At 31.9% G+C, this 19,612-nt stretch overlaps 1 protein-coding gene across 2 annotated transcripts in view; it reads right to left on the bottom strand.

Annotated features, from left to right (window-relative positions):
* Positions 1-9,072: 9,072 nt before the first annotated feature.
* The window catches only part of LOC129225239 (MBT domain-containing protein 1-like), a 48,465-nt gene continuing 37,925 nt past the window's right edge, over positions 9,073-19,612 (bottom strand). For both annotated transcript variants that reach the window (XM_054859813.1, XM_054859814.1), the window contains 2 exons: positions 10,024-10,116; positions 9,073-9,353 (listed from right to left, as the gene is read on the bottom strand). In XM_054859813.1, coding sequence (XP_054715788.1) covers positions 9,310-9,353; positions 10,024-10,116 — 137 coding nt within the window. In that variant the 3' untranslated portion in view covers positions 9,073-9,309. The remainder of the gene's footprint in view (positions 9,354-10,023; positions 10,117-19,612) is intronic.

Genomic DNA, 19,612 nt, shown 5'->3' with positions numbered 1-19,612 from the left:
AAATTCCAACTATTTATTTTTCTTCTGCCATACGTTTTCCCCCTTCTTCGATAATATTCTGTTCAAATTTGAGGTCATTCTGACCAGTGGTTTTTATTTTTACAGCGTTTTGAAAGTGGAACTTTAATTATAATCACCCTGTAGAATTGATAGATCAGCTTTGAAACACAAAAAACAAATCTAAAAATATCAGTTATTAGAAAAGCGATTGTAAAGTTTATAATTTTTTCTGGTTCTACCTCACTTTTATGCCCAAATCCACCAAAATTTTGAACACTTCAAAAAAAAAAAAAAAATTATTGTACTAAAATTACAAGTGAAATTGGTTGTTTTACCTCCAAATAAAGACTTAATTTGATTAAATATGAATAAATACCAAATGCAATGCTAGGGCACACATTGATTGTTGCCAAGGCCTCAACTTGTTTGGTCTCAACTTTGCCCAGTGAAACTTTGAACTTTACTACTGAATGATAAAATATGATCATACAAACTAGGGTTTGCAATCCTGCAGGATTTCATGATTGTGAGGGGTCAATCCCATGGATTGACTTCATTCTCCTAAAAGTTAAATTTGAAAAAGTTTTTAGGAAGGACTTCTTTTGTTACTTGAATTAGTAGTTTTCTCGAATTCTGTACACTAATTGTAGAGTATTACAAAATCACATACCAATTAGCAACTATTGTTTGGTACACATTAGTGTGCCTTAAAACAGTCCAATGTCTCTTTACAAAGCATCGCTGGTATGGGATAGTAAGGATTTTTGCGCAAACAAATAATGTGCTTGAAGAAACCTCATGCTGTGGCTCCACTGCAGTTGGTTTTACTGAAAGCAAATAATAGTGGACATTTAGCAAAGGATCCCCATAAAATTCATTGCCTTCTAAAGTAGATTTTTTTCCTTTGCGATCATGGTTGGTTTTTGCTAATTACATTTTGAACAAAAACTCTACATGATTTGTGTACTGCTGTATCCAATTTAACTCCCATGCAATTGATGAAAACTCAGGGTATGGCTCCACAGCAGTTGGTTTTACGGAGTTTAAATAATTGTGGACATTTAGCAAAACATTTCCACAAAGCTCATGACCTTAGAATAATTTTTCTAATATTTTTCTTTTCTTATAGGAGTCATGCTTGGCTTTCGCTCAAGAACTGCAAGTTTCGGACAAACACAATGTCTTTGATTTGTGCACTGCTTTGGTCATTGTATCAATGTATTTGATTCATTACAGCAGGGAGTGAATGCCAATTGGTCTCACCAAATCATGGCCTCAGTTAAAGTTTTTATATGACTTCGTTAATTTTACCTCTCACTTAAAAAACTTGAGCCGCATAACGTACTGCGAGTCATCCTGTGTTTCATCCAAGTTTCTGTCGCCTCTTTGCCGAATATTGTAGATTAGTCAGCTAATTCACCCAACATAATTTTTTCAAGGTACCACCCACATTTATAATATCAGCAGAACGGTGACAAAGTCATCAGCAGACACCTTCTACATGCAGGGGCGTAGCTAAGGGGGAGGTTTGGGGACAACCCCCCCCCCCCCCGAAAAGTTAGTCTCAAAAAGAAGAGAGAAGAGAAAGAAAAAAAAAAGAAGAAAAGGAAAAAATTTCAAGCGATTATACATATATATATATATATATTATATATATATATATATATATATATATATATATATATATATATATATATAAAAGAAGTAACCCCCCCCCCCCAAAAGTCGGGTCTAGCTACGCCACTGTCTACATGTTAGAGAGCAAAAGTAATGTCAGGTTTTTCATTGCTTTCTACTTCGGAGATCAATATTGTGCATTTATAGTAAGTTTTGTGTGTTAACTTTCAAGCTTACAGAAGCATTCCAACATTGCATTCAGGCTATTCCAGCGAGTTTTGCAATCTATAAAATAGACTTTCTTCAATTTTCCTAAAGCGCATTTTTTTTATTTTCAAATTTTTGTGATTCTTTTAAAAAATGTTTATCGTGGCAATTTCACGAAAATGTCAACCTGAGCATCAAAATTTCAATATTAACAAAGCTATAAGTATTGCACATCATTTAAAAGCTTGAAATATATATTTTTAAAGTGTACCAAACTAAATTTTAATTTATAATTTTTCGAATTGAAAATAAAGCCGTAACAGATGCCTATATCTTTTCAGGATTTTTTGGAGAAAATTTGACATGTAGTAATCAAATTTTTTTCTAAAACAAATTCTAAGTAAAAGGAAAGAAGGTTAGTGTATTTTGTTGTACTCATAATACAGTTTTATACTGGAAGCTTATATCAACAAATATCTTCATAGTGTTTCGTTTAAAAACAACCTTAAAATCAGTTTATGAGTGTTATTATGAGTGTTTGTGTGGAAGGGGGTGTGTGTAGGCATATGTGTTTGTGTCTGTGTGCAGGCATGAGTGTGTGGGTAGTTGTGTGTAGGTGTCTGTATGTATGCGTGTTTGTATATGTGTGAGTGTGTGTATGTGTGTAGGTATATGTATGTGTTTGTGTGTGTGTACGTATGCGTGTAAGTGTAGGCAAGTGATGCAACTTGGATACGGTTTTCGCTAGAGGAGCAGCATCGTGAGGAGCCGGTTGACGGTGATTCTGCAGAGGGGGGGGGGGAATAAAATCTCATAGGACATCAAAACAGTCAAATGAAAGCAATAAGCAATTGTGATTGCTCAAAAAAGGATGTACAGCCCATATTGCTGTTTTGTACGCTGATTTACACATTACCTGCCGTAACCACACATTTTTGAATTTCATTTAACTTTACCCAATGTCGATGTACTTATGATTATTTCAAACTTCACCTGTTACCTTTCTTACTTAACATCAGTAATTATTTGATAGATAATATGTTCGACTATATTTTGTTTTGTAATTTAAAAGAAATAGATGCAGGTATGCTAAAGAAACTTTTTTTAAATATTTTAAAAGACATGAATGCATATATGTGTGGAAAGAGATGTACACTATACAGCTTTGATGATTTTTTTTTTTGAATAAATTTTAATATTTTTAAGAACTTTTTTGACATTTTTTTTCTGCTCACATATTTTTAAATTATAAGTAGGGGGCATGTGGAGCAAAGTGAAATGGTAAAATATTTACTCTGCTTTTAAGAAGTCTGTTCCAGTCAAGAAAAAATTACCTCTGAAAATCAAAGAATATGATAACACAAGCAATTTTCAAACATTGATACAAGAATCATAATATTTTGTTTTAACTCAAAATTTTTTAGCAATCACGATTGCTTATTGCTTTTATTTGACTGTTTTGATGTGCTATTATTTTATTTTCCCCACCGCCACCCTCCGCACGATCACCGTCGACCGGCTCCTCACGATGCTGCTCCTATAGCGAAAGTCGTCTCCAGGTTGCGTCAATATATCCTACACTTACACGCATACATACACAACTACACACCCACGCACGCACAAACACACACACATACACAAACACACAACTACCCACACATTCATACCTGCACACAGACACAAACACATATGCCTACATACACATACCCCCCCCCACACACACATTCATATACACAACTACCCACACACTTATGCCAGCACACAGACACAAACACACATGCCTACACACACATACCCCCTACACACAAACACACACGCCTACATACACACTCGTGATTGCGAAAAACATAATTTGAATTCAAAATGTCAAAATTCAATTTTAATTTTTTTTTTGTTATTATTAAATGATAAAGTTCTTGCTATTGACCTTTTAAATATTAATAGAAACCTACTAATAAACAGTGCAGTGTTTATTTGTTTAATATTTAGCTTATTTGTTTTAAAAAAGCTTTCCCCCATTTAAAAAAAAAAATCTTTTTTTGGTGGAGGGGGGGGGGGTACAAATTTAAGGCCAAAAATAAAAAATAACATTTCAAAGCAAGTTATATTATAAAATATATTGTTCTTTCTTTATGTACCGTAATTTTCAGAACAAATTTTCAATTCGTTGGTTTTACAAACCAACATTTTAATTTTGTTCAAAACATGAAATAATTGTTAAAATTAGAAATACATTAAGCCAATTTAAAGTAGCATGGGCCAAAATAACTTCCATTTTTAAAAGGATTGAAAATTACAGCACAGCCCCCGATTTTCGCGAATTTAAAGAATTCTTCACCACCTATTTTACTTATTTGCTCCTCTTCAGCTTACAATGACTAAACAACAAAAGAATGCAACTGTTATTTTTTCTACTAGTAAATGTTTTTGAGGTATAAAATCGCATTTTTGGCGCAAAAATCGCGAATTTGACCGTTTTGTATCAGTTTATGAGAAATTGAAAATTGGCGCAGATTTTCCACCCATGTAACATACAATGCACTAATAAACAGAGAATTGAAATTTTTGGACTTGCGTCCATCTGGCTCTGAGGTACAGCATTCATCATATGAGGCAGTGAGAAGCAAAGGGATTTGTAAGTGGACAATTTCAAGTTTTGAGCAAAACGAGTATAAAGATTATGTCCTAGGTAGGCTTTCATTGATTTTTTTTCCTAAATCATGCTGTACAGCAGCATCTACCAGGGCTACTGGTATTATCTCTTCCCCCAAGACAGAGGAGGGGTTTACGTACCATTTGTGCTGGTTATCTCCAAATTTTTAACTTTGCCACTTGCATCCCTTTGCTTCTCACTACCTCATATATACAAATACAAAAGTGACGACCAGCAACAGGCTCTGGGCCCAACTAGACTGGTCCTAGTCAATTTACAATCCCCAGTGAAGATCAATGGCCCTCTTAAAACTATCTACTCCCTTGCTCATTACCACCTCTTCCTATAAACTGTTCCAAGGTTCCACTACCCTGCTAAAATAATAATTTTTCCTAACATCCATGTTAGCCTGAGATTTAAATAGCTTAAAACGATGACCCCTTGTCCTGTTTTCAGTGCTAAACTTCAGCCCCGTAACATCTTTCATTTTAATAAATTTAAAAACTGAATCATGTCCCCTCGGTCTCTTTGCTCAAGACTGTACATTTTTAGCCTTCTAAGCCTGGAATCATAATCTAAGTGGGAAAGTCCACTTATTAGCCTTGTAGCCCGCCTTTGAACCCTTTCCAATACATTAATGTCTTTCTTAAGATAAGGAGACCAACACTGAACAGCATACTCCAAATGAGGTCTTACCAAACTTCTATATAAGGGCAGAAGAACTTCTTTAGATTTGTTTGAGACACAAAGTTTTTCTTGCAGAAATACAAGCAGGTTATTCAAACTTCAGATATTGCTTGTGAAAATACTAATTTTATGAGGGGAAGTTAGAAAAAGTTTGTATGGAAAATCTTTATAATGGGATTTGAAAGACATTTGTGACTGAATGCCCTGTTTTCACTCTTGGAACTATCCCTGAAAACTGAAGCATAAAAAAATTCAGACCTGTTTGTCACTGTTTTGCAGATAGGTAATTTCAAAGTTGGCTTTATTAAAACACTCCATACATAGATATGTTGTGATTGATAAAAAGAGATACTCATTAACACAGGCAGAAAAAGGTATATAAAATTTATTGATCAGATAGAAAGTGTAAATAACATTTTTTATAATTTGAATATAATAAAAATATAAAAGCAAACATACATGTAAATCTTTATATTGAAAACTTGAGTTCCAACATAAATATATGCACATAATTAAAAGATTCCAACTGAAATGCCTTAGAGTATTGTAAATTAAATATATAATCAATGGTATAATTCTTCAACAAAATGGTTTGACTGCAGAAATGTGGCACCTGCCAATTATATCAGAAATGAGTCCATGCCTTAAAATGGGTAGAGAAGGAAGAAACGATGTGTGATATTTTTGCATCATGAATATTTTTTAACAAGTTTTATAAAAAAAAAAAGAGATAATTTTACTTCTGTCAGATTATAAAAAAAATTAAATTTTTAAAGAAAGAAAGATTGCTGTCTTAAAATCATTTTTAAACAGAAAAGGAAAACTTAGCAATCAAAGATAGAAGAGAAATATAGCATGCTCTTAACAAATTAACTATCAGAAAAGTGATAACAGTGCAGTGAACCATTCTGAATTTACACTACAATACTAAGTTGAATAAAATAATGCAAAGTTCATTTTATTACATCATACTTTTTCTAAATTGAGATTGCAATAAATAAATTTATCTTGAGTGAAGGGTGTTAATTTTCAATGCATCGTTTGCTGGTTGAAGTTTACTGATTTTTTTTTTTTTTTTTTTTTTTTTGATGAATAACATACATGATAGATACTTTAGATTTTTAGAATTCGTTGGATTAGAAAAAATGTACTTCTTTTTTAATTTTAATTATGTGATGGTTCATAATTAACATGTTTAAGTTGTAGCAATAAATGCATTTACCCAGCCTTTTTTATTCAAACCCTACTTTCACCAATCCATTATTCAATATTCCTGCTGTGTATTGCACCTCAATGAAAATAGACACTTTTGAAATAAAGCGTGGCCAAGTGCCATCTTCTGATAGCCGGACTTTAAAAATAATACTAACTTAATGTTTGGTTGCAAGAATTAAGTCAGTAAAAGCAGCGATGTGACTGTCTTTCAAAGTTTTAAGTAAAAGGTGAGTCAAAAGTTCAAACTGTAGATTTTGAACTTTGCACGGTATTATAACTTTGCGCTTCTTGTTTTCATCGAAAAGCTTTCCTAAATTATGCTATATACTGCCGTGGGAAGGTAAAGCACAGTATCTGTAAAAATGGGTTTTTGAGATATATTTTAAGAAACACTTTTTGGACTCCATACTAACAATAGGGAAATGTTGGACTTCTTTTTTCCCCCTCTTTTAACCGGAAACCACGTAAGCAAGCTTGTATAAGAAGCTAAAGTACAATAGATAATGAAAATGCAAAAAAAGGCAGAAATTTTAAAGCTTCTGCACTTTACTTTCCCTTAGAGGATGAAGCTTCCCTAGGGTTCCTCCCCACTTCACCTCCTACCAGGACTTCTGTTGCCCATAAATTGATGACCTTTTGTCTTCTTTTTTTTTTTTTTTTCATTCTTAGATGAAACTGTTAACTACTAGAAGTAACCATAAACAATGGTCCAGCTGAGTTCCAATTATTTTACTAATGTTTTTTTTTAATGAGGAATGGCATTTTGTGTTTAGGTAACGGAGGTAAGAATTTATTGTGTGACATGACTTCTTGTCCTACTAAAATAAACTAAAACATTAGATTAAAAAATTAAATATACTTAAACAGTTAGTATTTGAGACACTTGTGAAAGGAATAATTAATAAATAAGTATATACTTTTAATTAAACAAGTTATTAAGCAACATGAACCAGCCACACAAGGTGTGTGACATGCCACGGAGGTGAGAACTCACATATTGTGAACCAAAAATATACTAAAATAAAAATTATTATTAAAAAATTGTTGGCAGGTATAAATAGATATATTTTTGATGAAATTAAAAATTATTAAATGAATTGTTTTTTTTACGTTTTTACTCTAAAAGGCATGTGACAGAAAGAATCATTCTTCAATGATGAATTTTTGAAGAATGACCCTTATATGCATGGCAATATTATAAAAGTTTCTTTCATGACTTGATGATAGGAACACAAGTTGTGGGCTAAATCACTTTTCACAAAATAAATATAGTAACAGTACTTTAAGCACAGATAATAAGATGAAAATTTATCAAATTCTCCAAAAAAATTTAAATGTTTTCTTATACGAAACTTATTGCGCTGAACATGTGCACCCTTGATATGTATATATATTTCTAGATACACAATCATTTATATGTGTATTTATTAAACAATAAATATAAGATTTATTTTCAAATATGTTTTGTAATTACAAAATTCAAAAGATCAGTAATAATTGTAAAGTTAAAGGGTATCAAGATATGTTAGCCATAATAAAATTTAGAAATCAAGGCTGCTTTTTATTACAAGATTTTCTTTGAAAAGTACTGGAAGAGTGTAGTTTTTTTGGTTGGTAGTGTAGTTTAAGCATTCAATAACATAGGTTCGGAAACTTAACAAATTTGCGAGCTACATTACAGAATCCCTATCTTAGTGATAAATCATAGAATGACACAACAGAACCATATTCAACTAAGAATTTTGAAAAACAAAGATTTCACTAAAATAATTTATTAATTGATTAAAATATCATTATGAAAAACAAAAAAAAATCTAAGCTTTTCTATGAGGGATCTTTGTAATTTAGAATATTTGGGCTAACAACACATCCTAAAACTAAAAAAAATATTTTTAAAAAACTTATAAAAAAAAATTTTTCAATGCTTTTTGTATGCATATTTAAGGAGTTATTTTTCTTTTTTTGGGGGGGGGGGGGAGCTTCCTCATAGTTTCCAAAAATTTCATTGTTTTCAGAAAATTTTACTTGAATCCACTATCACTCCTATATTAAGCTTTTACAGATATATGTCACAAAAAGTCTTTAAGTTCTGTATTACGAGGGCAAATCAAAAAGTCTTTGCGCCTATTTTTTTTTAGCCAAAATACGGCTCGGAATACAAAGTGAACATATACATTCTCAGGAGTGACCGTTCCTTGAACCATACCAGCCGTATTTGCCTTTTGCTGCAATGAGCGGAGCTGTTATCAGTCATTTAAGATGGCGGTTGTTCTTCAGACTTCCGCAGCTTATGAGCAGCGACGTGTTATTCGCTTTGCATGGAGCAAGGGATAAAAGACCATAGCAATTCACAGGGAAATGCACCTGCAGTCCAGACCTTCGCCTTAGTGATTTTTACGATTTCGGTCCACTGAAGAAGTTTCTGGCAGGACAGAAGCCAAGAAAGCGGTCCGACGGTGATTCCACAAGCAGTCAGAAGAATTCTACGACAAGGGGATCTCTAATTTAGCGCTGCGATAGGACAAATGTCTAAACCGGTATGGTTATATGTGGAGAAATAATGTAAGGTACGTAGTAAGCTACGTATATTTGTAAATACCTGTATGTACCTATTTTCAGCAAATAAAAAATAGGTACAAAGCCTTTTTGATTTCCCCTTGTACAATGCTGACAAGGATCTCATGGCACCTTTAAGCAACTTGCAACTAGTATGCCTCATTTTCAGAGCATCTTAAATAATTAGATGTAGAAACACTATAAACCACAAACATCAACAATAATACTAACAGAAATAGTTATCACATGACTCAAAATTTCACTCGGGTGGAAAGAAAAACACTGGAAAAATAAGTAAATAAAATGTTTTCTAAAATATGAAACAGATGAAAATGGATGGAAAACATTGTAATGCAATATTCACAAAACATACTTCATTCAGAACTGTAACTAGATTCTTCTCCAGATGCGCAAGATTCTGGAAAACAAAAAATTGTGTTTTAAGACAAGATGATCATTGTTTAACTTGAAACAAGAAATTGACAGCAATATAGTACAGATCCCATATTATTTAGGCAGCATTTTGGAACAGAAAGGTGTATGACAAATTGTAATATTTAGTACATTTCTGCATAATTGACAATTAATGCAAAAGTAACCCAAGAAAATAAAGAAATTATATTTTAGTTCCACATAGTCAATCATCACCAGAGTTAAAGTGAAATAATTCACATTAACTCTGGGGGTCTGTATCGGCCTCTCTGCAGGGGCCAATACAAACTATCCTTTTAGTAGAGGAGGTTGCTGAGGAATGATGAAAACGTTTTTAGCATTAAGAACTTGAGAAGGTGGTAAAATTACCTTCCATTCAAGATATTAGAAGAGCGGAGACTAATTTAGTTCAGGGATTACTAACTAACCCTAAATAACTAATTTTAGTTATTTAGGGTTAGTTTTGAAACTAATTCAGTCCTTTTTTTTAAAGTAATTGTAATAAAATTTGCCTAGACTTGCGATATTTTATGCCCCCCCCCCCCCATTTAATTGCGTTGGAGGGGGGGGATAGTTTTTCCCAAACTGGTAATTGTGATTCCCACAAATAAAAGAAGTACATTAAATAATGCAGAACAATTTAAAAAACGTTTTACCATTTGAATCATTAGGCTCTGTTTTTATTGAAAGACCTTCAAACTGAGATGAATATTCAGAACTTTTTCTTCTCTGTGAAAATCGTTTCTTTCCTGAAACGTATTCATATATTTAAAGAAAATATAGTGCATAGGAAATCATATCCATATCAATGAAGGCAATGCAAAAAAATACAAAATTCAATTTCGAGCAATCAGGTAAATATCAAGAATGTACAGTTTCCATATGTTTAAAGAAAATATAGTGCATAGGAAATCATATCCATATCAATGAAGGCAATGCAAAAAAATACAAAATTCAATTTCGAGCAATCAGGTAAATATCAAGAATGTACAGTTTCCATATGTTTAAAGAAAATATAGTGCATAGGAAATCATATCCATATCAATGAAGGCAATGCAAAAAAATACAAAATTCAATTTCGAGCAATCAGGTAAATATCAAGAATGTACAGTTTCCATATGTTTAAAGAAAATATAGTGCATAGGAAATCATATCCATATCAATGAAGGCAATGCAAAAAAAAACAACATTCAATTTCGAGCAATCAGGTAAATATCAAGAATGTACAGTTTCCATTTTGGTGTTTCAACAGTGCTTGATCTACTGCTTAATGCAAAATTAAGTTGATATATCATACTAATTAAGTGCTACAAATTATAATGTAAAATAATCAGATATTTTAAGACTTTCTTTATTTGATTTTTTTTTTAAATCTAAATTTGGAAAAAGAATTAAAATTCAGGTTTATACAAACATTTATTGTAGACATTTAAAATACATTACATATACAGTAGAACCTTGATTATCCGAGCTTCGATTAACCGAGGTTTCTGTTAACCGAGCCGATAATGAAGTCTATTTTTCAAAAAATAATATAAATTTTATGAAATGAGGATTTTTCAATTTGAAAATAAAAATATTTTCTGGAAATATGTGTGTGGTTTTAATGCATCTTTAAATATTTAACTTGGAATAGCTGAAAAAAATCCGATTGACTGTTTAAAACGTACTACAAGTTATTTTTCAATTTAGTTTTTTAACTGTAAAACATTAATTTTTATCTGTCCATCTTTTATGAATATTCAATCGTATTTTCAATTAATACAATTTATGATCCTGACAAGTTTTTATATAAAGTTTCTATTAACTGAGAATTCCGACATCCGAGGCTCTAGCGGTCCCAATTAGCTCGGATAATCGAGGTTTTACTGTACTTTTCTAAAATGAATACATTCTTTATAATGTGATACGATTCACAAACAGGCAAAACACTGAGATAAATTGCAATAATACTGTTCTTACAAGTAAATTTGCAGGAAGTTATATTGGAAACCTAAATATTAACCTGAAAAGAAAACAATTTAGTGATCATACACTTGTTGTTTTTTTTTTAATTATTATTTTTATTTATTTGTTTATAATTTACAATACTTATATGATGCATATTTACTGCATCATAAATCTAGGTTAGTCTTCTTTCTAGGTTAGTACTTTTGGGTTGGTTAGGTCAAATACAATGTCATATCTGCCAATTTGGGAAAATGTCTATGCATGACACACTTAAAATATTTCAATTATGAACACATAAATCAGTCTTTTAAATTCTACCATCTGCATGCAAAATATTCGCTCAATTTTCAAAAAAAAAAAAAAAAAAAAAAAAAAAAAAAAAAAAAAAAAAAAAAACAGAAAAGACAGGTTTGAAATAATCCATAAAAATAGCATTTCTAAAGAAAACAATACAAAATGTTGTCTTCTGAAACTTATAACCACCACTTGCAACAAAATTTAGGTAAAATTATTTCTATGAAATTTTCATAAATTTTAACATTACAGTGGTTCATATGTTTCTGAAAGGACTGTGAAATATAATTGAGCATATAATTGAAAAAATCTATAATAGATATACATTAATATGTAATAGACTATGCAAGGACCAATTTAAAAAATGTATAATTGATAAAAAATTATGAAAGAGAAATCTCTCTCTATCAATGGTGCTTCACTATAATTAGACTGGCAAAAATTTAGTAAGGCTACGTTTTGTGAACAATATTTGTGTGAACTAGGATGCAACAAGATAGAAATATTCAGATATATGTGGTGCAATCCTCAACAGAAGGATCAGTAGCAAGTCCTCGACCGAGAGTAAAATGTAGGAAGGATTGAAAATAATTGTAAACACAAAGTAATCTAAGTGATAAAATTGCATAGTAGATAAAAATGAGTAAGTGTCACAAAACAGTAGCAACTGGATTTTGAAACATGTAAAAAATCTAGACTGGAGTGTAGAAGTGTAAAAATGGCAAAATGCGGAAACTTTACAAATTCAAATATATCAAATCAAGTAAAGCGATTATTATTAAAATATTGGAGCATGCAAGGTGTTTGAAAACAATAACATTAAGACATTTTATTTCAAACACTATTCACATTCATATCATACAGCAGATGCAAAACAAAAATTTCATTTTAGCTTCAGGCCAACTCTTAATTTATATTGGAATTGCTAATAATTCAAAAGAAGCAAGACAATATGCAATCTAAAATTGATATTTGCAATATGTAATTCCCTAAAGAAGATATAATTTTTTTATTTTAAAATATGAATATGAAAATTGAATTTTCTGATAATATAGTCTAAAGCTAATTAATTAGCCAAAAAAAAAAAACAATAAGTTCTCGAAAAAGTTACCAACCCCAGTAAAGTTTCATAACAATGCACCAATAAAAAGTGATAGAAACAAATTTAACAAGTTAAAATTTACAAATGATTGCATACACACACGTTTTAGGGATACAAAGAACCGTTTTTTTTTTTTTTTTTTTTTTGTCAGATATTTTTTTATACATAAGCTTACATCTTCAGTACTAAAAAAGGGGTTCCTTGCAAACCCCAAAACAGGTGAAATACAGTCGTTTTCAAATTCTGTACTTGATTTACATTTCTGTAAGACAATAGGAAATAATTTCCTACCAAGATAAACAAACCTTAGTATTCAAAATTTCTAATTTCTTTCGCATTGAATGATTTTATGATTTTTCAGTAATCAAATCTGTGTTTACATTTCTTAATAATTTTGCATTAAAGTCTTATTTTAGCCCTTTATTTGGTAACCAATATATTTTTTGTTTGCTGATGGAATAATATGCTTGGGTAAATATAAAATACAATTAAGTATTCAATGCATAATATTCTTAAACTTATCACATGTGAAAGACTAAATAATGCCTATTAAGCAGATTTTTTAAATTATATTTTTTCCAAATTCGAAAAACAAATTATTAATAGTAAGTGAAGTGAAGACTTTTCACAAATAAAGTCTCTGCATATACATCATACAGTGAAACCTGTGTAAGTTGACCACTTGCGGTTCAGTAATTTGGTGGTCAACTTAGACAGGTGGTCAACTTATAAAGGGGGTAATGATTTTTTTTTTTTTGTCATTTTTTGCACCATGTATTCATTTTTTGACTAATTGACACTTACTATTTCTGTTCAACTCACTTTCATTGTTTAGTATTACTTTGAAACAATAATTTAAAATGTTATTCAAATATTTTTAGAGATTATTTTCTCAGAATGACGTATAATGTGTCACGCAAATTTAAAATTTCAGTAAATTGATTTAAAAATTTTTTTATTGTTTATGAAAAGTTACTCATTTGATATTAATAGTTCCTAAAAATTCATAGCTAATCAAAAATTAACAAATTTTTCGCTTTATTTTTTTTTTCATATACATTTATAACCCCATGATGATATAATTTTCAACAAAATAACTCCTTATTGAAGTTTGGCGCACTTATTAGACCAGTTTTGGAAATTCCATATGTCTCCCAGCTAATTTTCTCTGGATTTCGCTCTTTTCAATTAATTTTAATATTTCATACTTTGTATCAATCTCAAGTTCAACTAACTTTCTTTTTGAAACCATTTTATGTAAAACTATAACACAAAGAGCAACAAGTTGGACTCTCATAGTTCAAAAAGGCAGTTGAAAATGAAAATGTCCTATCTCTTAATCCCTTGCACCAAAAATACTGCAATGCAAGTAACTTTACTCTTTAGCACAATTCCATTGTTGCCAAAATATTGCAACTAGAAAAAAATACTTTGTGTTTTTCTATTGACACATGTTTTCATTGAACATAGAGTACAAAAGTCAGTCTCAAATAAAGCAACAAAAGAAAAACAAGTTTGGAGAAAAAAAGGGTTCTTAGTAGTTTTTACATGTGGTTAAACTCAAAAGGAGGTTTAGTTATGCTGCTGTTTCATTTAGTTGGTTAAATGCTGGTCTGGCATCAAAAATATTCTTGGAAAGCTATAAAAAAATAATAATAAAATAATAATTTGCTAAATAAAATTTTAAAAAATAAATCAAGTGGTCAACTTACAAAGGGTATTTTACAATGCTCCAAATCAAATTTGGTGTTCATTAGTGGTCAAGATAGAGAGGTGGTCAAGTTACAGAGGTTTTCCTTCATTATATAAGATAGGACTAATTCTGTTCCTAACAAAAGCGGTCAACATAGACAGGTGGTCAACTTACAAAGGTGGTCAACTTTACAGGTTTTACTGTATCTGCTTTTCAAGTGTTAAAATAACAAATTTGTTCCTTGCAAGTAAAATATTAATCTCCATCCCTGCTTCAAATTTTACTTAAAATATAAAGTTACTAGCATTACCAGCATGGCGATGCCCATGCTAAAAACTAAAGGGAGTCTGTTGAATAAAATAAAATGGACGCCCCCCTCTCTCCGATGTGAAATGATCATTTTTTTTTCTAAAATGCATACATACCTTTTCAAAAAAAAAAAACTATTAAATTTTCTTTGGAATAAAATCATCTGCCAAAACAATAAATTAGATTTACAGTTGCTTTAAAACTCTTTAGCGAGTGAAGCTGTTCCTTCTACAATTTAAAATGTTTTGCCAAATAAACAAAAAAGACATCAAATAGTATCTTTCAAATGTAAAATAATTCCACAGCTCTATTGCTTATTGCCAAACTCGCCCAACGACCACGCTACTGTAACCCAGTTGGTAGCCTCCGAAGCAAACTCCGAATAATTGGCTACTCCATCTAACGAAAAAAAATAAAACCTGTGGGACATTTGAAAATCATCATCAGACAAAAAAAGAGAAGAAGAAGTCGTACATTTCATTTGGTTAAAAACAAATCAAAAGTTTCTTTGGAATTCAAAACAATTCGCCAAAACATTGAATCACATTTATGGTTGCTTCAAAACAATCCTAGACTGGATTGCTCAGTGCCTAACGCACCAAGTGACCACGCTACCGAACTCCAGTCCTTTTGTGAGTGAAGTGGATGCTTATACTTTGGCAATAATAAATGTTTCGTCAAACAAACAAAAAAAGTATAAAATCACATTAACAGTGGTTTTGTAATGTAAATAATCCCGAATTAGAATCGCTTATATCTCATGTTCTAATTAATTGAGAGAGATAGAACAAACATCATCTTGTTTAGGAAGGAAAACCCTTTCCAACGATATCTAATGTTAGGTGGTGGAGAGATTTTTTACCCTCTAATTAGGTGAAATTTAGCTTAATTAGTTAATTAGATAAAAACTAATTCGAAATTTACAATTTCGGCTTCCATGTGCATGGGCCCGTCATACGTTCCAATTTTTGTGCCAAGTTTCAGGGCTGTAGGTGCTATGTGATCTTCTGGCCATCAGGTACAAACAAACAAAGAAAGAAACTCCGCTTTTCTTATATGTATAGATAAAACAGTTTCCTCCTGAAGTCAGCAGTTAGAAGTAAAAATAAGAATCAATTAACCTCACTGAATACTGACTGAATCATAACATCTCTTAAGGTATTTCTAGATGAAAAGACACATAGGATTTGAATTCTTGTCTCAAAAAAAAAAAAGGAAGTAGCTCCAAATTTCAATATTTAAAAGGTCCCCATTAAAGCTTAAAACACCAAACCACACACTAAATCTTTTAAAAATTTCAAGCATAACCATATTGGGAAGGAGGAGATATATGAAGCGGAGTTATTGAAATACAAAAAAGTGAATAGGTGTTTTAAGGTCAAATGCAGACCTTTAGAAAACGTTGAAATTGGCAAATTGGAGCTACACCATTCTAGTCTTTCAACAGTTGTTTACAAAACGTTTGATTTTTTTCCCAACTGGTTTGAAGATGAAAATCTGAAAACATTTCCAGGCCTTTAAATTCAAAACTATTTCTCCCCTTGTAATAAAATATTTTTTCATGCATTTAGAGTTTTTGCCATAGTGGCTGGTGCACCAAAAAAGTGGGGGGGGGGGGGGGGGGGGGGTCAGAAGAAGTGTTGGGGTTAGGGCGGCATTGTCCTTGAAGCTGGGTTTTTTTTTTTTTTTTGTAAAATTGAGCTGTATTACTGGCTTTTCATATTACTGATTTTAATAACTTCTAAAAATCTGGAATATGGATATGACATCAAAAATCAGGACAGATAGCCACTGCAGACTTTCCCCATCAATTAAGAAGTTCTATTCTCATGAAATAAGATAAGAAAAATTCCCTTTTTTTTGATTTTTAGTTTTTACTTTTGTGAAATAAATCAATCCAAACAACAAAAAATCATTTTTCAATCAATCATTAAATTTTCACTCTGAAAAGTGAGGGGGCAAGGCCGCTTTATTGTTGGAAGTGAGGGGGCAGTTGCCCCTCTGTACAAGCCACCTCTGGTTTATGCCGCTTTGACTTCTCCTTTCTCGTTGCTTAAGTACTCAATTTTCTCTAAGATCAGAAAAGATTAGTAAGCAAAGAGGCAGAACAGTATTTGTTAAAAGCATAGACTATTATAGCAAGCATTTGAAAAAAAAACATTTTATGACAGGAAGATGGAAACAAAATGGAGAATTGACGATTAAATCAAAGCATAAACATTATGAGATTTTACTTATTTCAGTAACATTATTGTTTTATAATAAAGTTGATTACTTTTCAATAAATATGTGTACACAGAGCGCATGCAGTGTAAAATGATTAGGTTTTACTTCAGTCAACTCTCACAAATCCACAATTCTAAATTTTTAAAATGTTTAAAACCTGCACATGATTTTGGATACAAAATATGAAGCTTCAGCAGCAATTTAAAATCACAGCCAAATGAAGTATCAAGTGTTTTCTTTTTTCTTTTTTTAAAATCTAATTAAACTTCAGTTTGAACATTTGTAGTTTAGTTTTTTAAAAATTATGCATTAGTTTAGCACAAAAGTATTTATTTAATTATTACCTAGCAGAATGTTATATTTTATTATCAAAAAAGATCAATCTAAGGTGAATGCATAGCAACAATGTTTTTTTTTCCTGTTTAAACAAATATTGTATTTTCGGGAATAAGCGCTACCGCGCATACAAGAAAAAAGTTAAAAATTGCCGGTGCGGCATCTATATATAACCGATGCGGCAGATACAGTGTCCTTTTTTTTAATTTTTAAGTTTAAAAAAGTTCTAAATTCAAAAAAAAAAGTTGAAAATGCTGCTAATTGATGGCACCACATCCTTTTCTTTTATTTTGGAAAATCCTCAGACCTTGGGCGACAAATAAAGCAAAGAGGGGGGGGGGGAGTCTGCAATTGCACGTGTTTCACTGAGGAGAAACGCTGATCCACGTGGACGAGCAAGTGTTAGGCATAAATGCCTGTTAATAACAGTAAATAATCCTATCTCATCATCTCACAGCACCAATAGTAAAAGAAAGTTTTTCCTTACTTATAATGTATTACCAATCATTCTGCATGACTGGAGCAAAAGATTCTTATCAGCACTCATTCACATTGGTCGAATCGACCGAATGTTTGGTTTCACTTTCGTCCACCTTTGGCGGGAACTCCGTAGTGGATGGCGTGACACTGAAGCTTCTAGAAGGAATCTGATGGCAGGTGTGCTTAACGATAGCAGTGAAGAGTGTCCGTACATGTGACTCTGATATGCTAATGACCCGGGGGAATATTTAAACTGCTCGCGGCTTATGTTCTTTCCCTTTGATCATCTCTCGTCGTTGTAGGCGGTCGCTAGATCGGTATTCGAACTTGCTTGTTCGTGCCGCTCGCCCTTTATTGAAAATGATGAGCTGGAGTTAGCTTATTTCCAAATGGGTTTCTTCGTCGAAGTTTTTAGTCGATAGTCATGCAGTTTGCATTGCAGTATTAGTTATCTCATGCAAAAGTAGCATGTGGAGAAATTATGTTCTTAGTATTTATTTTTATCATTTACAGCGTGTTTTAACTATTTACATTACTGTTTAAATAAACGTCATGAAAGTTAGAAATAGTTTGTTAGTCTTATTTCAGAACTCACTCTGCTAGTATCAAAGGAAATATTGGGGAAATATAATTAGATTAGAAATTCTCCCCAACAGCAAGCCTTATCGCATCGGAGCAAAGGAGTCAGGAAATCCTTTGAACTTGGGCGACAAGTAAAGCAAAGCGCAGGGAGGGAAGGTGAGTCAGTGATTGCACGTGTTTCACTGAGGAGAAAAAAGCTAATCCATGTGGGCGAGCAAGCCTTATCACGTCGGAGCGAAGGGGTCGGGGAGAGGAGGCAGCAAAAGAACTAGTAAGGGAAGGGGATGGATGTCCAGTTTTGTAAAGGGAATTTACCACCTCCCTCACAAAAGTGGGTTGCTCAGTCAAGCAACTTAATTGAAAACTTGTCTCGTAGTTCTAATTTTATTTTTCACTCACATCATCGCGTTGCATCTTTGGCTGCCATTGGTGCCCGCGCGTTCTTGGCTTATCTTTTTTTTACGGAATTTTTTCAGAGTTGCTTTTGAAATGGCATCTTAGCGATTGAAAAGATATACTGCAGCCTTTCAGTTTAAGGTAATAAAGGCTGAAGCAATTGGAAATCGTCTTACTGTCAGAGAGTTTGGCATTGGTGAGAGATGCACTTGCCATTGGAAATCGGATAAGTTAACTATCGAAAGTGATTGCCAATCCACAGATGCCGAAGGCAAAAAGTGCAAAATGGGGATTTTTTAAAGTATTTCATTATTGTTTAATTTAAAAAAATAACAAGAGACAAAAAATATTTTTTATTTACATTTAATCCAGCTTTTTTTTACTACTGATTGTGATTTTAAGTTGTTTAATGTTCGTTGCACGCATATGGAAGGTGAGGCGCTTACACCAGGGGCGGCGTTTATTCCCGAAAATACGGTAATCAAGTTTTTTTTTTCTTTTTACACAGACGTTTTATAGCATGTTTTACTGATGTTGTATAGTTAAAATTTCATCTCATCACAAGCTAAAAGATAGAATATAATGCATGAATATGTTTAAACAGAAAAACATGATGCATAGTACAACTTTGATTTAACGATCCTTGATTTAACGACTTCTTCAATTTAATGATACGTTTCGCTGTTTTGGATTTAACTGCAGTGAATATCTATGCTCCTCAATTTAACGATATCCGTGATTTAACATTAACTTTTTCCAGTCCCTTGACAATTGTTAAATCGGGGTCATACTGCACATTAAAAATGTTTTATAGAATGTTAGTTATTCAAAAATTGCATGCTTGATTGTCTGCAAACATTCCTAATGAGTTTTTGTA

This window comes from Uloborus diversus, chromosome 6, assembly GCF_026930045.1.
Source record: "Uloborus diversus isolate 005 chromosome 6, Udiv.v.3.1, whole genome shotgun sequence".
NCBI classification, from domain to species: Eukaryota; Metazoa; Arthropoda; class Arachnida; order Araneae; family Uloboridae; genus Uloborus; species Uloborus diversus.
The sequence above is the reverse complement of the archived record's forward strand: the minus strand, read 5'-3'. Positions and strand labels throughout refer to the sequence as shown.